This window comes from Lissotriton helveticus, chromosome 10 (assembly GCF_964261635.1).
Source record: "Lissotriton helveticus chromosome 10, aLisHel1.1, whole genome shotgun sequence".
NCBI classification, from domain to species: Eukaryota; Metazoa; Chordata; class Amphibia; order Caudata; family Salamandridae; genus Lissotriton; species Lissotriton helveticus.
Window position 1 is genome coordinate 443,918,199 of NC_136071.1, and position 16,967 is coordinate 443,935,165.

Sequence of the window (16,967 nt, forward strand, 5' to 3'; positions counted from 1 at the left end):
TGCTGCTCTCTAGCAAAGGCAAGCTTTTCTTTGGCCAGGGCAAGTTCTTCCCTTTCAATCCTCAGAGTAGCCTGTCTCATTCTGGCTTCATGCTCTATTCTCTGAGGGGAAGTCCATCTCCTCTGGGGAGAGTTCCTTCTCCTCTGAGAAGAGGCATTAGAGTGCAGAGATCTATTGGAGTCCCTAGAAGGAGATCTATCTCTCCTAACTCCAATGTTAGGCCTGATTAGGGTCAGTACTGGGGGGCCCCCAGCTCCTTTCCCAAGCAGGTCTAAGTTGGCCCTAGTGAGTCTGCTGACTAGTTCAGGCCTGTCTGCCTCATCCCCAGAGAGTTCCTCTTGATCCTCCTCCCCAACTGCATTTTCAGTGTCAAGGAGGTCTGGATCACCACGAGTACCCTCTAAGGCTGGCATATTCCCATCTGCCTGGGATGCTTTCCTAGCATCATAAGTCTCTAAGAGACCTATCAGAAAGGGAATGGTGGGGTTAGACCCCTGTTTCAGTTTCCTGGAGGTACACACTTGTCTCATCTCCTGGAAACTGAGAGCTGCATATCTTGAGATGACCTGTGGAGGGTCACTAACCACAAGGGGAGTCTCTGAAGACTCTCCATGGGTAGACATGCTTTTCTAGTGAGGTGTAAGTGGTGCACTTACCTACACTATATGTTTACCTACTGATCCCTTGCTAGAGTTGTAGTTTAGGGTGTGCTAGGCCCTAGGAGCTACAACAGCTGGTTCAGTAGAACTCAGAGTATTCTAAGCTAAGTTATATGTACCTTAGTACTTATGTGATCTTTCAAATGATATTCTTAGGATACGTGTGGTTAAACAACAGCAAGCTCAAATCCCAACCGCTGCTCACCAATGTGAGAAGTTGGCCTGATATGCAGTGCTCACTATTCTAGTGATCACTATGTATCAGTCCAAACAACCCTTATTGATGATTGGTTGTAAGTCAACCTTATAGACCAGCTATCCTAGTAGCATGGATACGAGCAGTCTAAGGCTAAGACTCTAGAGGGCGTGTTAAGCCAGCTGTTTTACCATCACATTACCCCTTGAACACCAGGTGAAAGGACACCACACAAGTTGTTATAAAAAAAAAAGTATATTTATTTATAACAGGACTACCCTGGCTCTTTATGAGACAGGGAGCTAAGCACACAACAAAACTCTTAAAGAAATACTGAAAGTCGCACAATTTACACAAATGCCCGAGGGGCACGAAAAACCATATACACAAGAAGTGGAATGCGAATTACTAGCAGGTAAGTAACTATTCTCATAGACTTTGGAATCGCTAGGCCTACAATACTAAACACTTAGATTAGGAGCAGGAGGCCTGTGAACGTCGTGTGCAGAGTGGGAACTCTCACGCGTAAGGCGGGAAAAAGTCTATGGAGGCTAGTAGTTGTAAAGTTACTGTTCTCGGGCGAACCCGACTAGGTGGGTCGAAAACAAGAGTGGATCCGAACACTTAGGGTGTTGGACTATGCTGGAGCACCGGAGTACTCAGTTTACCTAGCCCAGGGGCTGCGGCTGCATAGGATTCAAGTTGCGTCGGAAACCCTCGTTGTCGAACCAGGAGCCTGAAGAAAAGAAGTTGCTGGCAGGCGGCCAGTGAAGAAGTTCGTGGTGATCCAAGCCTGGATCAGGGAAGAAGAAGACCTGTAAGCAGAGGGGACCAAGTTCTGAATCACTAGCCAGTGATTTAGGTGGGCACCAGGATGGCACCGGACAAAGTCACCTCGACCAGGTGAGTGGGCGCTGCTGGGCTCTGCAGTCTCTCGGACCAGGAGGCGTTGTCGGCGACCAGGATGGAGGTGCGAGCTGTCCCACGGAGGTACTTGCTGTCGACGTCGCTGGACCCAGGATTGGGGCAACAAGTCTTGGCAAATTCAAGCCCACGCGGTGGACCTAAAATGGAGTCTGCAGTGGACCAGGAGGGTCCGGGGTGCTCCTCTGTTGGAGGGGAGCAAGGGCCAGTCTGGAGCAACCAGACCAGCGGTGTTTGTCGTCGTGAAGCGTCGTAAAAGGGCCACTAGCCAACGGGCAAGTGACCTGGACAACGCGGTGAGCAGCAAAGAGCAGAAGGGCCCCACGCAGATCTCGTGGATGCAAGGGGGCTGTACTTCGGTGCTGGAGCTGCTCAGGGTCGGGGCTTCTCTTACCCCAAAGCACTCGGTCGAGGGTCACTCGGTGGTCGTGCTGGACAAGCGTCGTGCAGTTCTGAAGATGGCCGGTCCCTGGAGGTCTCGTCGCACCCACGGATCACAGCTGGGCTGATGATGTAGGTTGAGGTCAGAGGTGCCAGGGAAGCCGGTTCTCGTCGTGCTGGAGCAGTCTTGATCCGAAGGAGAGACTGGCAACAAACCGCGATGCTTGGTTGGTGCCTGCTGCTGCAGGGTGACTACTCCTTAGTCACAAGGGAGAAATCTTGAGAAGAGTCTTGAGTTCTTCGTGTAGAAGGTCGGTTCAGGATTCAAAGATTGATCTAATTTGAAAGGGGGCCTGCTCCTACCTTTATCCTGCAAAAGGGGGCTGGCACGCGACTAAGTCCTGCCCTATGGGTGGGACCAGGAGGGGGGTGGTTACACCCCTCTCCTTTGCGGGCTTTTCCCCAGCTCAGGGTCTGGTGTGCCCCTGGAACTGGTTCAAGCCGGCCTATGCACAGTGAGCACCGGGGTGCCACTTGCAGTCACCTTCCTCTAAAGCCCTGCCTACCTAGGATACACAAAATCCTGTCTGGGACGGTGCTGGCAACGCCCCTGACAGGAAACCCTTTGTCCTTGCCTCCTGCGCTGGGAGGACTCCCAGCAACAGGAGGGCAGACTTGTGTCTCGGTGGCAGCATCCATTTTGTGGAGCTAAGGCTCTGTCTGACTTTAACCGGGGTTACAGGTTACCAACATGTCGTGTCCCTCTAGAAGGGTGGAATGCTAACCCCGTCACCAGAATTGGCGAGGGGTTAGTATTCCAATTCGTATGACACCTTACTCGACATGTTTTGATAAAGTGATACCAGAGTTGGCATATAACCGCGAGGATTATAATGCACTTAAGAGTATATGGTATGCGTTATCATGGAACAGGTATTAGGACTTGGTTCCGCAAGCTGCAAACGGGCTCAGCTCATGCCAGAGCACCATTTCACACTATTCCAAGCACTCTGCCTTCAGGATTGTTAAGGCCTGCCATAGGAGTGACTGATAGGAATACATGTGCCCAGTTTAGGGTTAGATATAGGTATACTATATCTAAAGCAAAGGGTGATTACACCACCTTGCCCCAGCTGTCGTGCAGCCAGTTGTGTCAGATTTGGATGGCCAGCCAGGGGTGGCATAATACATGCTGCAGCCCCTGGTAGGCCCTGGGTACACCTATGCCCTGGGTACCTAAGGTACACTGTACAGGGACTGATAAGGTGACTCAGTATCCAATTAGATATGTACCTAAGGTACATGGAATCCATTTTAACAGAGAGAGCAGTGGGCCTGGGGTCCTGAATAGCAGGGCCCCAGGTCAACTGAGTCAGAAAACCAGCAAAACACCAGGCAAAAAGTTGGGGGCAACCATAGTCAGGGATCTACATTCCTACATAGGGCTATCCGAAAGTGTGGGGGAGTAGTCCCTCTTCGACGAGTGGGTAGAGGAGGAAGAAGAAGTAGACGTGTTCTACTTCTGTGATGAGCACTTCTCCTATCCCTTGATCTCGAGCGATGTTCCCTTCTGGGGGAACGAGATCTAAAAGGCCTCCTCACAGGTGATCTCTCAGCTTGGACACTGTGCCTGGGTGGGCTACGCCTGTCCGCTTCTTCAACCAATCTTTGAAGAGGAGACCTGTGCATAGGACTGGCGTATTCCTGCATTCGCCTTGTAGCCCCTGAATCTCGCCAGTGATGTAACGGCAGATTCCAGCTCGGGGACAACCGCACCTCCGTAGAAGAAGGCTCCGTCCGACGCAAAGGCGACTTGCGTGCAGGGCTTCTGGTCTCTGGAGAGGCTGTCCTTGAGGCATCTCGCCTGGATGAATGCGAGGAGGAGTGGCGGGACGCTGACTCCGTCACCAGAATCACTGATCCTTCTCTGGATCTCTCTGAAGCAGGTCTCGACGTCGGTCGGGAGTCTCCCGACGTCGAGCCTGCATGCTTCCGCAATTCTTTTCGCTTCGACATCGAGTGGTCTTTCGACGTCGAATGCCTCGACGGCGAGCGATGCCGGCGAGAGGCTGGTGAAGTTCGGGAATGCCTCGACGTCGAACGGCGTGCAGCCGACGACGGAACATGCCTCTTACTCGACGCCGAACGTCTCTGGGACGACGGCGGAATAGCCAATCTCAACGTCGAGGGTCTACGCGACGAGGGCGGAGGGGTATTTGGCACCCTCGACGCCGAACGTCGACGAGACGACGACGGAGCTCTTACCCTCGAAGCCGATCGACGCCTGGTTGTCGACGGCGGAGGACTCTGGGCTCTCGGCGCCGATCGCTGTATCTGCGACGACGGAGGTGAGCCTGTTCTCGACACCGAACGTCGCTCTGACGACGGCGGAGGTCTGCTCCTCGACGCCGATCGTCGCCTAGTTGACAACGGCGGAGGTGTGATGCTCCTCGACGCCGATCCTTGCCGGGTTGACGTCGGCGGAGGGCTCTTGTTCCTCGACGCCGAACGTCGCCGGGTTGACGTCGGCGGAGGGCTCTTGTTCCTCGACGCCGATCGTCGCCGAGTTGACGACGGCGGAGGGTCTTGAAATCTCGACGTCGACGACGTACCTGAAACTCTTCTTGACGGCGAGCCCGCCGTCGAAGGTTGTTTTTTAGATAAATGACCCACCGGTAGATCTTTTCTTAGCGCCGAGCCCGACGCTGAAGCTGAAGGGCGTGAAGTCTTGTCCTTAAAAGGCGTTCTAGACCTCTTGGAGCCCTTCTTTACCGGAGACCTTCCTCTGGATGACCTAGCCAGGCCAAATATGCGAATCCTCTCCCTGTCCTTCAGAGTTCTTCCTGACAGGGCTTTGCAGTGAGGACAGGTCCTTGGACCATGATCTTCAGGCAAACAAAGTATACAGACTTTGTTTGTCTGTCTTGGCCTTCTTTTTTCCACAAGAAGGGCAGGTATCAAAAAGAGAAGGCATTTTCAAGGAGAAAAAGCCAAAATTGCGGTCAATAAAAGACAGATTCTTACTTGACAAGATGTAAAACGTCGAAGTAAGCCAAAAAAGTTGTGAAAATGAAGTGAACTTCTGACAGAAATCAGAAATGAGTGGAGCTGTGTCACCAGGATCTTTCCTGAAGGAGCCGGAAAGAACAACTGACCTAACTATGACCCCTGGGGCATGATGGGAAGCTGGGGGACAGGAGTGCCTTAAAGGCACGGTGTCAGTTTATTGCATGCAGCTACAGGTTAGCTTTTCAGTCTTTTTAGACTGGGTGTTTGCAATGCAGCCTGGGAGCTTCCTATGCTTTCAGTGTTTTATAAGAATTTCTACTGTTTTCTGAGCATTAAAACAGTTCCAAAACAAACTTTATTGTTGTTTCTCATGTTTCTAATGCATGTTATTCATGTATGGTTGTGAATATACTACTTACCAGTATGCATCTGTTCTTGGCATGTAGGGCTGCTAACATTCATATCTATTGCATAGATCGCCGCCTAGTGTTGGGTCCGGATGATTGCACATTGTTGTCCTGGAAGAGTCTTCGAAATATCACGAGATAGGTGGCTCCTCCCCTGGACTACAGTGCGCATGGGCATCGACTCCATCCCCAGATTGTTTTTAGCCATTGTGGCAAAGATGGAGTGCGATAGTAGAAATGATGTCCATGCTAGTGATGAAATGCAAGAAGTAATCTGCAGCTGCTACAGGCGCCGGGGAGGAGGGTGGGCGATATGAATGTTAGCAGCCCTACATGCCAAGAACAGATGCATACTGGTAAGTAGCATATTCAGTTCGAGGCATGTGGGCTGCTAAATTCATATCTATTGCATAGAATACATAGCAGTCCCCTCATTAGCGGCGGCCGCCCGTATCAGCTGCAGAAGTCTGAAAAAGAGTTTTGAGAACAGCCTGTCCTACAGCTGCCTGCTGTTTGGAGTGCACATTTACACAGTAATGTTTGGTAAATGTATGTGGTGTAGCCCACGTGGCTGCTCTACAAATGTCTTCCAAAGGAATATTACCTAGGAATGCCATGGAGGCCCCCAACTTGCGTGTGGAGTGCGCCCTGGGGGGGACCGTTAAAGTGCGTTTAGCTTTCTGATAACAAATCTGAATACATTTAACGATCCACCTGGCTATTCCAGCTTTGGAAATAGGGTTGCCTTTGTGCGGTGCTGAGAAGGCAATGAAAAGTTGCTGTGTCTTTCTAAAGTGTTGTGTTCTGTCAACGTAGTACATTAATGCCCTTTTAACGTCCAGCGTGTGGAGCATTCTTTCCGCTACTGTTTCTGGGTTTGGAAAGAATGCGGGCAGTTCAATCGTCTGATTGACATGAAACTGTGACACCACCTTTGGAAGGAACTTGGGGTTAGTGCGGAGCACTACCCTGTTTGAATGGACTTGAATAAATGGCTCTTGTATTGTGAGCGCTTGCAGCTCACTAACACGTCTTAGAGACGTGATAGCAATGAGGAAAGCCACTTTCCATGTCAAGAACTGAACCTCACACGAATGTAGAGGCTCAAAAGGCGGGCCCATCAACCTAGTGAGGACCACGTTGAGATTCCATACTGGAGCGGGCGGGGTCCTGGGAGGAATGACCCGCTTCAGCCCTTCTAGAAAAGCTTTAATGGCAGGCACTCTGAAAACAGAGAGATGCTGTCTGTTTTGAAGATAAGCCGCTATGGCGGATAAGTGTATCCTAATGGAAGCGTACGCTAGATTGCATTTGTAAAGATGCAACAAATAGCAGATGATGTTAGGAATGGATGCATCTAGCGGGTTTATTTTATGTGCTGTACAATAAATGACAAACCGCTTCCATTTTGCCGCATAGCAAGCTCTTGTAGTGGGCTTACGTGCCTCCCTGATGATGTCCATGCATTCTGGAGGCAGGTTAAGGTAGCCAAACTCTAAGACCTCAGGAGCCAGATCGCCAGATTGAGCTGGTGCGGATCTGGATGCTGAATGTCGCCATGGTTCTGCGTCAAAAGTCTGGGTGTGAGGTGCAGCCTTTGATGCGGTACCACGGAGAGTTCTAGAAACGTGGTGTACCATGGTTGGCGTGCCCACGTTGGAGCAACCAGGATGAGTGTCATCGAGTGTTGCCTTAGCTTTCTTGCCACCAGCGGTATTAGAGGTGCTGGGGGAAAAGCGTACGCAAATCTGCCTGACCAGTTCATCCATATCGCATTGCCCTGCGATTGTGGGTGAGGGAACCTGGCGGCAAAGCTTTGGCATTTTGCGTTTTCCCTTGTGGCAAACAGGTCTATCTCTGGATGACCCCACTGCTGGAAGTACGGGCGGAGTACTTATGGATGCATCTCCCACTCGTGCATTTGATGGCTGTACCTGCTGAGCAGATCCGCCATCTGATTGTCCTTGCCCGGGAGGTGTTCCGCCATGAGGAAAATGTTCCTCTGAATGGCCCACTTCCACATGCTCTGAGCCAGATGAGACAGCTGTGGAGAGTGCGTACCCCCCTGCTTCTGGATATAGTACATGGCAGTCATGTTGTCCGTCCGGATCAACACGACTTTGTTGCACAGATGTACCTTGAAGGACTTGAGTGCCATGAAGATTGCCATCAACTCCAGATAGTTGATGTGCATCTTCTTTTGCTGTGTCGTCCATAGTCCCTGCACCGTGTAGTGGAGCATATGAGCTCCCCATCCTTGGAGAGAAGCGTCCGTCGTCATGATGATCTGCGGCACAGGCTCTTGGAACGGTCGGCCCTTGCAAAGGTTGTGTGGATTCCACCAATGCAGAGAGCTGTATGCCCGACCGGTCACCAACACTAGGTCTTTCAATTGTCCTTGAGCCTGTGTCCACTGATGCGCCAAGCATTCTTGGAGCGGACGCATATGCAACCTTGCGTGCGGGACTATGGAGATGCAGGAGGCCATCATGCCTATCAACTGCATAAACACTCTCGCTGGGAGTGAGTGTTGCGGTCTGAACCTTTGGATGAGCGACTGGATGTTGTCGGTCCTCACCTGGTTCGGCTGAGCTGTAGCAGTCAAAGTATTTATTGACGCGCCTGGATACTGCCGCACATGGGCTGGCTGAAGGTGCGACTTTGGATAGTTCAGTGAGAACCCCAGACTGTGAAGGAGGTGAATCGTGTGGGACATGTCTGCGGCGCACTGCTGTTCCGACTTTGCTTGAACAAGCCAGTCGTCTAGGTAAGGGTAGACATGTATGTGTTGTCTCCTGAGGTGTGCCGCCACAGTCGCCAGACACTTTGTGAACACCCTGGGGGCAGTGGTCACTCCGAAGGGTAGGACCTTGAACTGGTAATGCCTGTTTTGTATGGTGAACCTGAGGTATTTTCTGTGGGATGGGTGAAGTGGTATGTGAAAGTAAGCATCCTTGAGGTCCAAGGTTGCGAGGAAGTCTCCCTGGTTTAACAATGGAAGAACCTGTTGCAGTGTTAACATGTGGAAATGTTCTGAGAGTATGTACAGGTTGAGGGGGCGCAGGTCCAGAATGGGTCTGAGCGAGCCGTCCTTCTTTGGGATTAAGAAGTACAGGGAATAAACCCCTGTGCCTTCTTCCTCCACTGGCACGAGCTCTATTGCGCCTTTCTGCAGCATTACAAGAACCTCGTGCTGCAATAAGTGCAAGTGCCCTGCTGACATAGGTCGTTGTCTTGGGGGTATGTTGGGTGGAGTGGACGTTAACTCCAAACAATAACCGAACTGGATAAGTTTCCTCACCCACCTGTCTGTGGTGATGGACGTCCAGACTGGCAGGAACTGCTGGAGTCTCCCCCCGACAGGTGTTGGATGGTCGGGGGGTAGGGACAGAGAGTCACTGTTTGTTGGCAGCAGAAGAACGGGAACTATTGTTGCCTCTGCCTCTGGCGCTGTTGCCTCTGTAACCACCTCTATTCTGTTTCGGGTACAAGGCTTGGGCGCCTCCTCTGCCGAAATGTGACTGCTGTGCCAAGTGTCCTCTGGTAGTACCCCGCGCACTTGAGCGACGAAAAGTGTTTCCTCTGAATTGCTGAGACTGAAGCGCCCCCATGGACTTAGCTGTCTCAGTATCTTTTTTGATCTTCTCGAGGGTGGTGTCAACCTCCGGCCCAAACAGTCTGTCCGGATTGACGGGCTGATTGAGGATAGTCGTCTGTATTTCTGGCTTGAACCCTGAGATGCGGAGCCATGCCTGACGCCGTAACATAACACTTGTGTTGACTGCTCTCGCTGCTGTATCTGACACGTCTAGCGCACATTTAATTGCAGCGTTAGAAATGAGCTTGCCCTCTTGTATCAGCAACTCAGCTCCTTCTTTAAACTGGTCTGGAAGGTGTTGTAAGAGCTGCTCTAAGGTGTCATAGTGCGCCCTATCGTACCTGGCTAATAGGGCTTGTGTGTTAGATATGCGCCATATGTTGGCTGCCTGCGCAGCCACCCTTTTGCCCCCTGCCTCCAGCACTTTTGACTCATTGTCCGGGGGAGGAGCTTCACCCGTCGTCTGCGAATTCGCCCTTTTGCGGGCATTTGAGACCACCAAAGAGTCTAGAGGCACCTGGCCACGTATATAAGTAGGGTCCCCAGGTGCCGGCCTGTACTTTTTTTCAATGCGTGGGTTCACAACCCTCGCTCTGGTGGGTTCCTTAAAAATGTCCGTGGCATGCTTGAGAACCCCCTTAAGCATTGGAAGTGTTTTCACAGTCTTCTCTGATGCTGAGAAAGTATCAAACAAAAAGTCAACTTCCACAGGGTCGGCATGCATCTCCACCTTATGGTTTGCAGCCGCCCTTTCAATTAAAGCATTAAATGCCGCAGAGTCTTCAGTTGGAGAAGTTTTCACCCCATACATCTGTGGGTCACCGACCCCCTGCTGGTCCCCCTGATCACCAGAGTTTCCCCATGAGTCCTGCTGCGCATCAGGGTCAGTATTGTCTGGGAAGTTATACCCCTGATCTTGTTCATCCTCATCTCCATGTGAGCAAGTGGGTGAAGGGGTAGGACTCCGCCTAGGCCGTTGTGGAATGTGTTCAACAAGTTCTGGCCTGTCTGGTGCAGGCTTTTTCTTCTTTAGAGGTATTACATATGATTCCACAGGTTGGGACGTAATTTTCCTCTTGTAGAGCGTTAATCTACCCGTGTCGGCGTCGATAAAATGCTCCCCTTGTTCGTCAGACAAAGGTGGTCGACCAAAGCCTCCGCTAAGCTGAGTCTGCCTCAATGGCTCAGAGGTCCTCGGGCACCGTACGAGGTGCAAAAACCTTCGGCGCCACCTTTGGTGGTAGTGTATAGAGGATCGGCATGGAAGGCTTCTTCAGTGGAACACTGGTCCTCGGTACCGATGGTGTGGTCGGCTCCGACGCCTTGTCTCTTAACCGTTTCAGGGAGTCCGAGACTTGCTTGGTAAAAGAAGTGGACGGCTTCGTCGATCCGACCGACGACCTCTGTCCACCCGCAGGGGAAGAGCCGAGCGTCGATGATTTTTCCCTGGGTGGCGGAGGCGCGGACGCACCTTCGACAGCTGCGCTCTGCTTGACCGTCCCGGCCTTAGTCGTCGACGTCGCAGACTTTGGAGCATCAGATTTATCCGACTGCGTCGAGGCTCCAGACTTTGGCTCGGTGCCCCTCGATGACTTCGCTTCGACTGTACGTTTGCCTGTCGGTGCGGCAGTCTTGGCTGAAGGTGTGTCGACCGTCTTCTTCGACTCGACCACCTTATTCGACACTGGCTCGACGACCTTCTTCGAGCCGGCCTCCTTGGCCCCTTTCTGTGCCTTAGCCTGTTCGACAGCCTTTTTCGGCTTCGAGGGCTCCGAAGACGATGGTTTCGATGTAGACCCCGACGTCTTCGATGTCGATGGTTTGTCGGCCATCTTTGTTGTTTTCGATTCCGATGGTTTCGGTTTCGATTTGTATAGTGGAGGCTCCGCTGGTATGTCTGTAGCCGGGCCAGGAGGCGGGGCCGAGGACTGAGGAGTAGGGTTGTGGGTAAGGCCGAGTGGCGATCCCGTGACCTGAGCCTTAGTAATTGTACGTACGGGGCATAGCTCTTCCTCCGAGCTATCTTCCACGGCCCCATAAACCTCTTCGTCGTCCCCTACCTCCTCGACGTATTCGTCTAGGTCCAGGTCCTCAACGGGTACTCCGTCCGTAGTCGGCCTCGACCTCCGCCGATGTAGGTGAGATCTGCAGTTGAAGCTCTTGCTCGTCTGCTTCGGGGTCGCCAAAGATGTCTGCCGGCGCCGGTGCCGATCGCTGGGCCTCGAGGCGCGCCACGCGCCTAATCTTGAGCGTCTTCTTCGACCTGAATCTTGAGCAGGCCGTACAGTTGGCCTCGTTGTGGTCCGGCGACAGGCACTTGTTGCATACCGGATGCACGTCGATGTGTGGGTACTTCGATCCACACACGGGGCAGTACTTGAACGGGCTCCGTTCCATCGTCGCGTCGTCGGGGTCTTGCTGCGTCGACAAGGCCTCGATGAACGAAGAGTCACCCGACTCCTCAGATATCCGACTCGAAGAGTTGGAGTACACACGAGACCGAACGCGAACAATACCGACGAAGTAAAGAAGGCCTTTTGGCCTTAAAGAAATAGTTTTATCGATTCCGAACAGGAGACGGCGAAATCACATCCGAACCCAATGGCGGAAAAAAACAATCTGGGGATGGAGTCGATGCCCATGCGCACTGTAGTCCAGGGGAGGAGCCACCTATCTCGTGATACTTCGAAGACTCTTCCAGGACAACAATGTGCAATCATCCGGACCCAACACTAGGCGGCGATCTATGCAATAGATATGAATTTAGCAGCCCACATGCCTCGAACACATTCTTACAGCATGATTCAGCTCTAGTGTTTATTTGGCTGCAATTGCATATATATATATATATATATATGTGGGGCACATATAATATAGTGTTTCCGGGGTCCCGCGCATGGGCGGGAATATTCTAATGCTTATGACTATTGATGAGGATCCCCTGGAAGAGAACTTCAACTGCCATGCTGGTGAAGTCTTTATCGGCGGCATTGGCGAGGGTGGATCTCTAAGCCCAAGTGGAAATCCGCAGCGGTGTCAGTACAGGCCCAATAATGGTTATAACAAGGATAGAATGTGCTGGGGAAGAACCCGCTGGTGGTAACCTGATTAGAGACCACTGCAATTTCATGGGCTCCGAAGGCTCACCAGAGGGAGCCAGAGGCACACTTAAGATTTGCAGCATGGCATTTCGAAGGGCTCATACTGCTACGGGGTTGACGGCGGCTTAGGGGAGCATTGCAACCAACAAAGGAATCTGTTCCTTGGCCAGTGACCTAGAGGGAGTGAGACTATCATCTAGACACTCTCATGCTTTCTTTTTGGTGTCAGAGGTGTGGGATTAAGTCTCACTTTGCTTTTTAATTTGTGAACTTCGACTAACCTGAAGGCTCTGAGCAGGAAGTGGAGCGGTCAAGGGAAAGGCCCTCTGATGGGGACTAGGCACGTGACTTGGAGAGGGACCTGCTTAGAGACTGAGGTGACTCACAATTTTGCCTTCCGGTGTTGAACCAAGTGCAATAAAGAGCACTTATTGCATGACTTCCCCCTCAAAAGCACATGATCAACATCTGTAGCCTGCGGTCTCAGCACTGCTTGAATCCTGTAGTTTGTGGTGTAGACATAGTACCCAAGCACGCGGTGAAGAGTTTTATGAATCATCTGAACACTGACACGTTGGGAGTGAAAGTCCAGATCCACGTCGATAAAAGCATCAAGAGTAAAACCAACATCAGTACATAGGGCTAGCGCTTAAAATCTGGCTATGCTGCGTCACATCTGGAAAGGTCTAGAGTCCGCACAAAACCGCCCACCTTTCGGTGCGCGGGAACACTGCTACAAAATTCTCAAGATCCATTCTGGCCCTTGGGGGATATTCTAAGTTGAGAAATCTGCAGTTAGAAGTATCCATCAGGAAATAGTTCCTTATGAACTTTGATCATACCCTAAGATTATACCCTAAGATTATTACTGCATCACACTATGCTGCATCACACTATGCACGTCGCTGCACAAATTGAACCTCTTGCACCCTGGCTTTAGTTAAATACATTTCATTAAAACAAACAGACATGAAAAAGATGACAAGGTTTTTCCGCCTCTCAAGTTATGGCCCTACCCAACACCTCAATGATAACAAATCACATATTACACCCTGTGTATCAGCATATATACTATATACACAAAGCAAAATCTAGAAACTACCGGAAGTTCTCTTTCTTTAGGTGGTGGGCTGATCCTTTTTATTGACTGCATAAACTACACCAATGAGACACTAAATCTGCCCATCTCACATGTAAGGGCCGGATTACGACTGGCGGTCTGTGAGCAGGCCGGCACGCCAGCGCCCCTCCCCCAGCCCAACGTTCACTGCATCCCGCCAGATTACGAGTTTTTTTTGTAGTCTGGCAGGCAGCTGGCATGGCAGTGCCTTTCAAAAGGCACTGCAATTGGAGTGCCACAGCCCCTACCAGCACGGAATGGACTGTGCAGTCCATGCCATGCAGGTACTGGGAGATGCATGTATATAGGGGGAGCACACATGTGCCTCCCTGCATACTTCCCGATGGCACAGGGGCAATAGCGCCCTGCTTCTTTCCCCATCGCAACACTCCCTATCGCAACCCTTTTTATGGTGGGCTCACCACCATGAAAAGGCTGGCGGCGGGGAACATTGTAATATTGCTTCCAATGACTGTTGTGCAACCTCCAGGGATCACAGAACCCTGGCGGCTGAAGCAGTCCCATGGCAGTCCGACCGCCCAACTCGCCAATGCACCAACTTCTGCGGTCAGACCGCAGGTGCACCGGTCCCAGACCGTCACCACACCTCCATCACAAGCACAGCTGTCCTTAAGACTCAATCAGACCCAAAGTCTTTAAGTCTTTATCCACGTTAACCACAAAGTGCAAAAAAAAAAAAAAAAGACTAAATAAATGTTTCTTTTCCAGGGACAATGTTACAGTATATAATTGCTAAAATACCATCCAAGCCAACCTGATATAAGTAAAAGCAGCTCATGACATGCTTGCAACCTCCACCTACGGACAGGGAACTATTCATAGTTCCTAACTTTTGTTTTGCATAAAGTATGCAACACTGTAGACAGCATTTGGGTTTGACCTATACTGGGTTGCCCTTTGTGTTTCTGAACAACCCTATGCTTTACAGATGAGATTTAATGAGAGCTAAAGGTATACATAAGCTGGTTTGAACAGCAAAATTCTTTCAAGATGAGATCTGAACCTGTTGAGATAAAACAAGCTATAATCAAACTCCAGCACTCGCTGCTTTAAGTTTAGCGCTCACTGAACTAAGTTCTCACATTTTAGTAAATCACACTGATGTTATGGTAGAACCAAATTGACAACTCTACTAAGATCTACAAAAAAACTTACCTGTCACAGATGAATTAGATAAAATGGAAAAGGAGTAGGCGGGTGGTGATGTGTTACCAGATGGTCTGGGAAGCAGCGTTCTCTACAGGGTCACGAAAAATAAAATTTAGAACAGCATGTAAAGCAATGCCAAACTCAAGGCCCTTTTCACATGTAGGTCAGTAATAAGCACTCCTATGCCAGAAGCAGCTTTGTGTAATCTCAATCTAGAGTTAAACCAAGTAGACTGATTAATTAATAATTAATATTTCTCTTACCCTCTTTGTCCAGAACTATAGACTGTACAGTAAAGAAACTACACTAATAGTTTCCAATAACAGAAGGTAAATTGACAGGAATAAAAACAATTTAACTAGCTTATATTAGTTGTTTGACAAAATTTCACCTTTGTTATAACCTTTTTCTGATATGCCAAATATTAGTAAACACATTAATTAGCAAACAGCATGAGAAAATAATTGCTGTACGGCTTCCAGTTACAGAATAGTTTGACATATCTGCTTAAAAGCAAAATTTCAACAGGGTTTGACAAAGTGTCCGGAATGAAAGCAGGATTTATTATACATACTTATTAACAGGGAAAAAAATTATGGGACAAATCCAAGCAGTTAGTAAAACTTACAAAAAGGTTGAGAAAACCAACAAAGGTGAATTGGAAATACAAAATTGGGATCCCATTCTTAAAAATAAAGGGAAGGGATGGTCAATCTTTCTGACGTAGTGGGCAAAAGAACGTTGGATTTAACCCAGACCTTTTGACTGGGGGAGAATGTTTGCATTGTCAGCATTCCATCCATCATTTGCTTGCTGTAACACTTCGCCCTAAGTGGGATGGGTATGCCCAGACGTGGGTCCCTTGCTCACTATGCCACAGGATTCAAGCTAGCCTGGCTGAAGAAGGGTGACATACCCTGAAACCTGTCCCAGGATGCTTGTTTCCGGTCCAGGGAGGACCTTGTCTGGCAGTTCGGTCTGGACTGTTCCAATGGGGCACAGGGTCAAGACTGATTTGCATATGGCTGGGTCCAAATTGGGGTGGCGTAGTGGGCAAAAGAACGGTGGATTTAACCCAGATCTTTTGACTGGGGGAGAATGTTTGCATTGTCAGAATTCCGTCCATCATTTGTTTGTTGTAACAATCTTTCTGACCCACCGGCAAAACTAGTTGTAGACGAGCAAAATTAGGGCCAGAGATTGATAATCACAAATAATATAGTATGGTATTTTTGCATTACTATATAGATATCCCTGGAATGCGAAAAATCCTTCAGCCCTACAGTTAGGCTGCCAGAAGAATTGCATTCTAGCTTTTTTTCTTTTACTGCAGATGCAGCAACCACAGTGTAATGTCCCAGAGAAACTCCATAGATTGACAGGATTCCCAATTGACTTCTTTCGTTTTAACATAGCCACTTGAAGCGCTTAAGCTTGTTTTATGGCCTAGTTTGTTACTGACAACCTGGCTTGGCAGTGTGGGCTAGACTGTTCCCACTGGAGCAGGGTCAAGACTGAGCAGTGTGGGCTAGACTGTTCTCACTGGAGCAGGGTCAAGACTGATTTACATAAAGCTAGACCCGAACTGAAGTGGAATGGAGTTCAAAATAATGATAGGGTGGAATGCAGCCCAAGTAATTATCATTGGCTGAGATTCCTTCAGGCATTCCATCAAGCCATGTTTTTATACTTTAGTTTACGAATGAGAACACAGTAGGCTGCAATTCAAAACAAGCACTTGCAAAGCCAAAAGAGCTGGCTTGTGTTATGCTTGTGATACACACATTAGCCATAGAATGACACCTTTATTCCAAGCATGTGAAAATGTGAAGTAGAAAACAACTACAGTCACCTCACCATTGACATAATTTATGTCAATAGCACCATGTAACCAGTTACGACATACTGTGGCGCTATATGATCTCATTAGCGCTCTAAATATATAGCTAAAGTTGTCTGCAGTCAGAGAATAAGATGGAGTTTATATGAGAACAGTTATGGGGCACTGCTGCATCTTCACCTTGTCTCTGCTCTACAGTGAAGAGTTTTGTTCCTTCCTTATCCTAAGCTACCAAATTCGCTTATTTTTTCCTGCTGCTTATTTAAGTCACTAGGGTTGCAACAATGTTATTTCAAATGTCATCAACTTTGGTCTGGTCATTACCTTTCCAGTGTGATTCCAGGGGTGAAATATCAACAATAATTACTGATTGGACCATCATCCCACCACCTTTAAAGGGGTTCCCAGAAATTCAATACTAATATCTTTATATTTTACCTTAAAACATCAAAATATTGGCAAGCATTTGTCTTACATCCTATGAGCTATATATTTGTGCTATCACTTGGGAAACTGCACTACCACTCGGTGTCTTACAGCATGTTTATTTCTTAAACTTTTT

The 16,967-nt window shown here is 49.4% G+C and overlaps 1 protein-coding gene across 1 annotated transcript in view; it reads right to left on the bottom strand.

The window, feature by feature from the left end:
• Positions 1 to 16,967, bottom strand: part of CRAMP1 (cramped chromatin regulator 1) — a 1,037,800-nt gene that overhangs the window by 306,265 nt on the left and 714,568 nt on the right. The window contains exon 14 of the mRNA XM_078662937.1: positions 14,572 to 14,653. Coding sequence (XP_078519063.1) covers positions 14,572 to 14,653 — 82 coding nt within the window. The remainder of the gene's footprint in view (positions 1 to 14,571; positions 14,654 to 16,967) is intronic.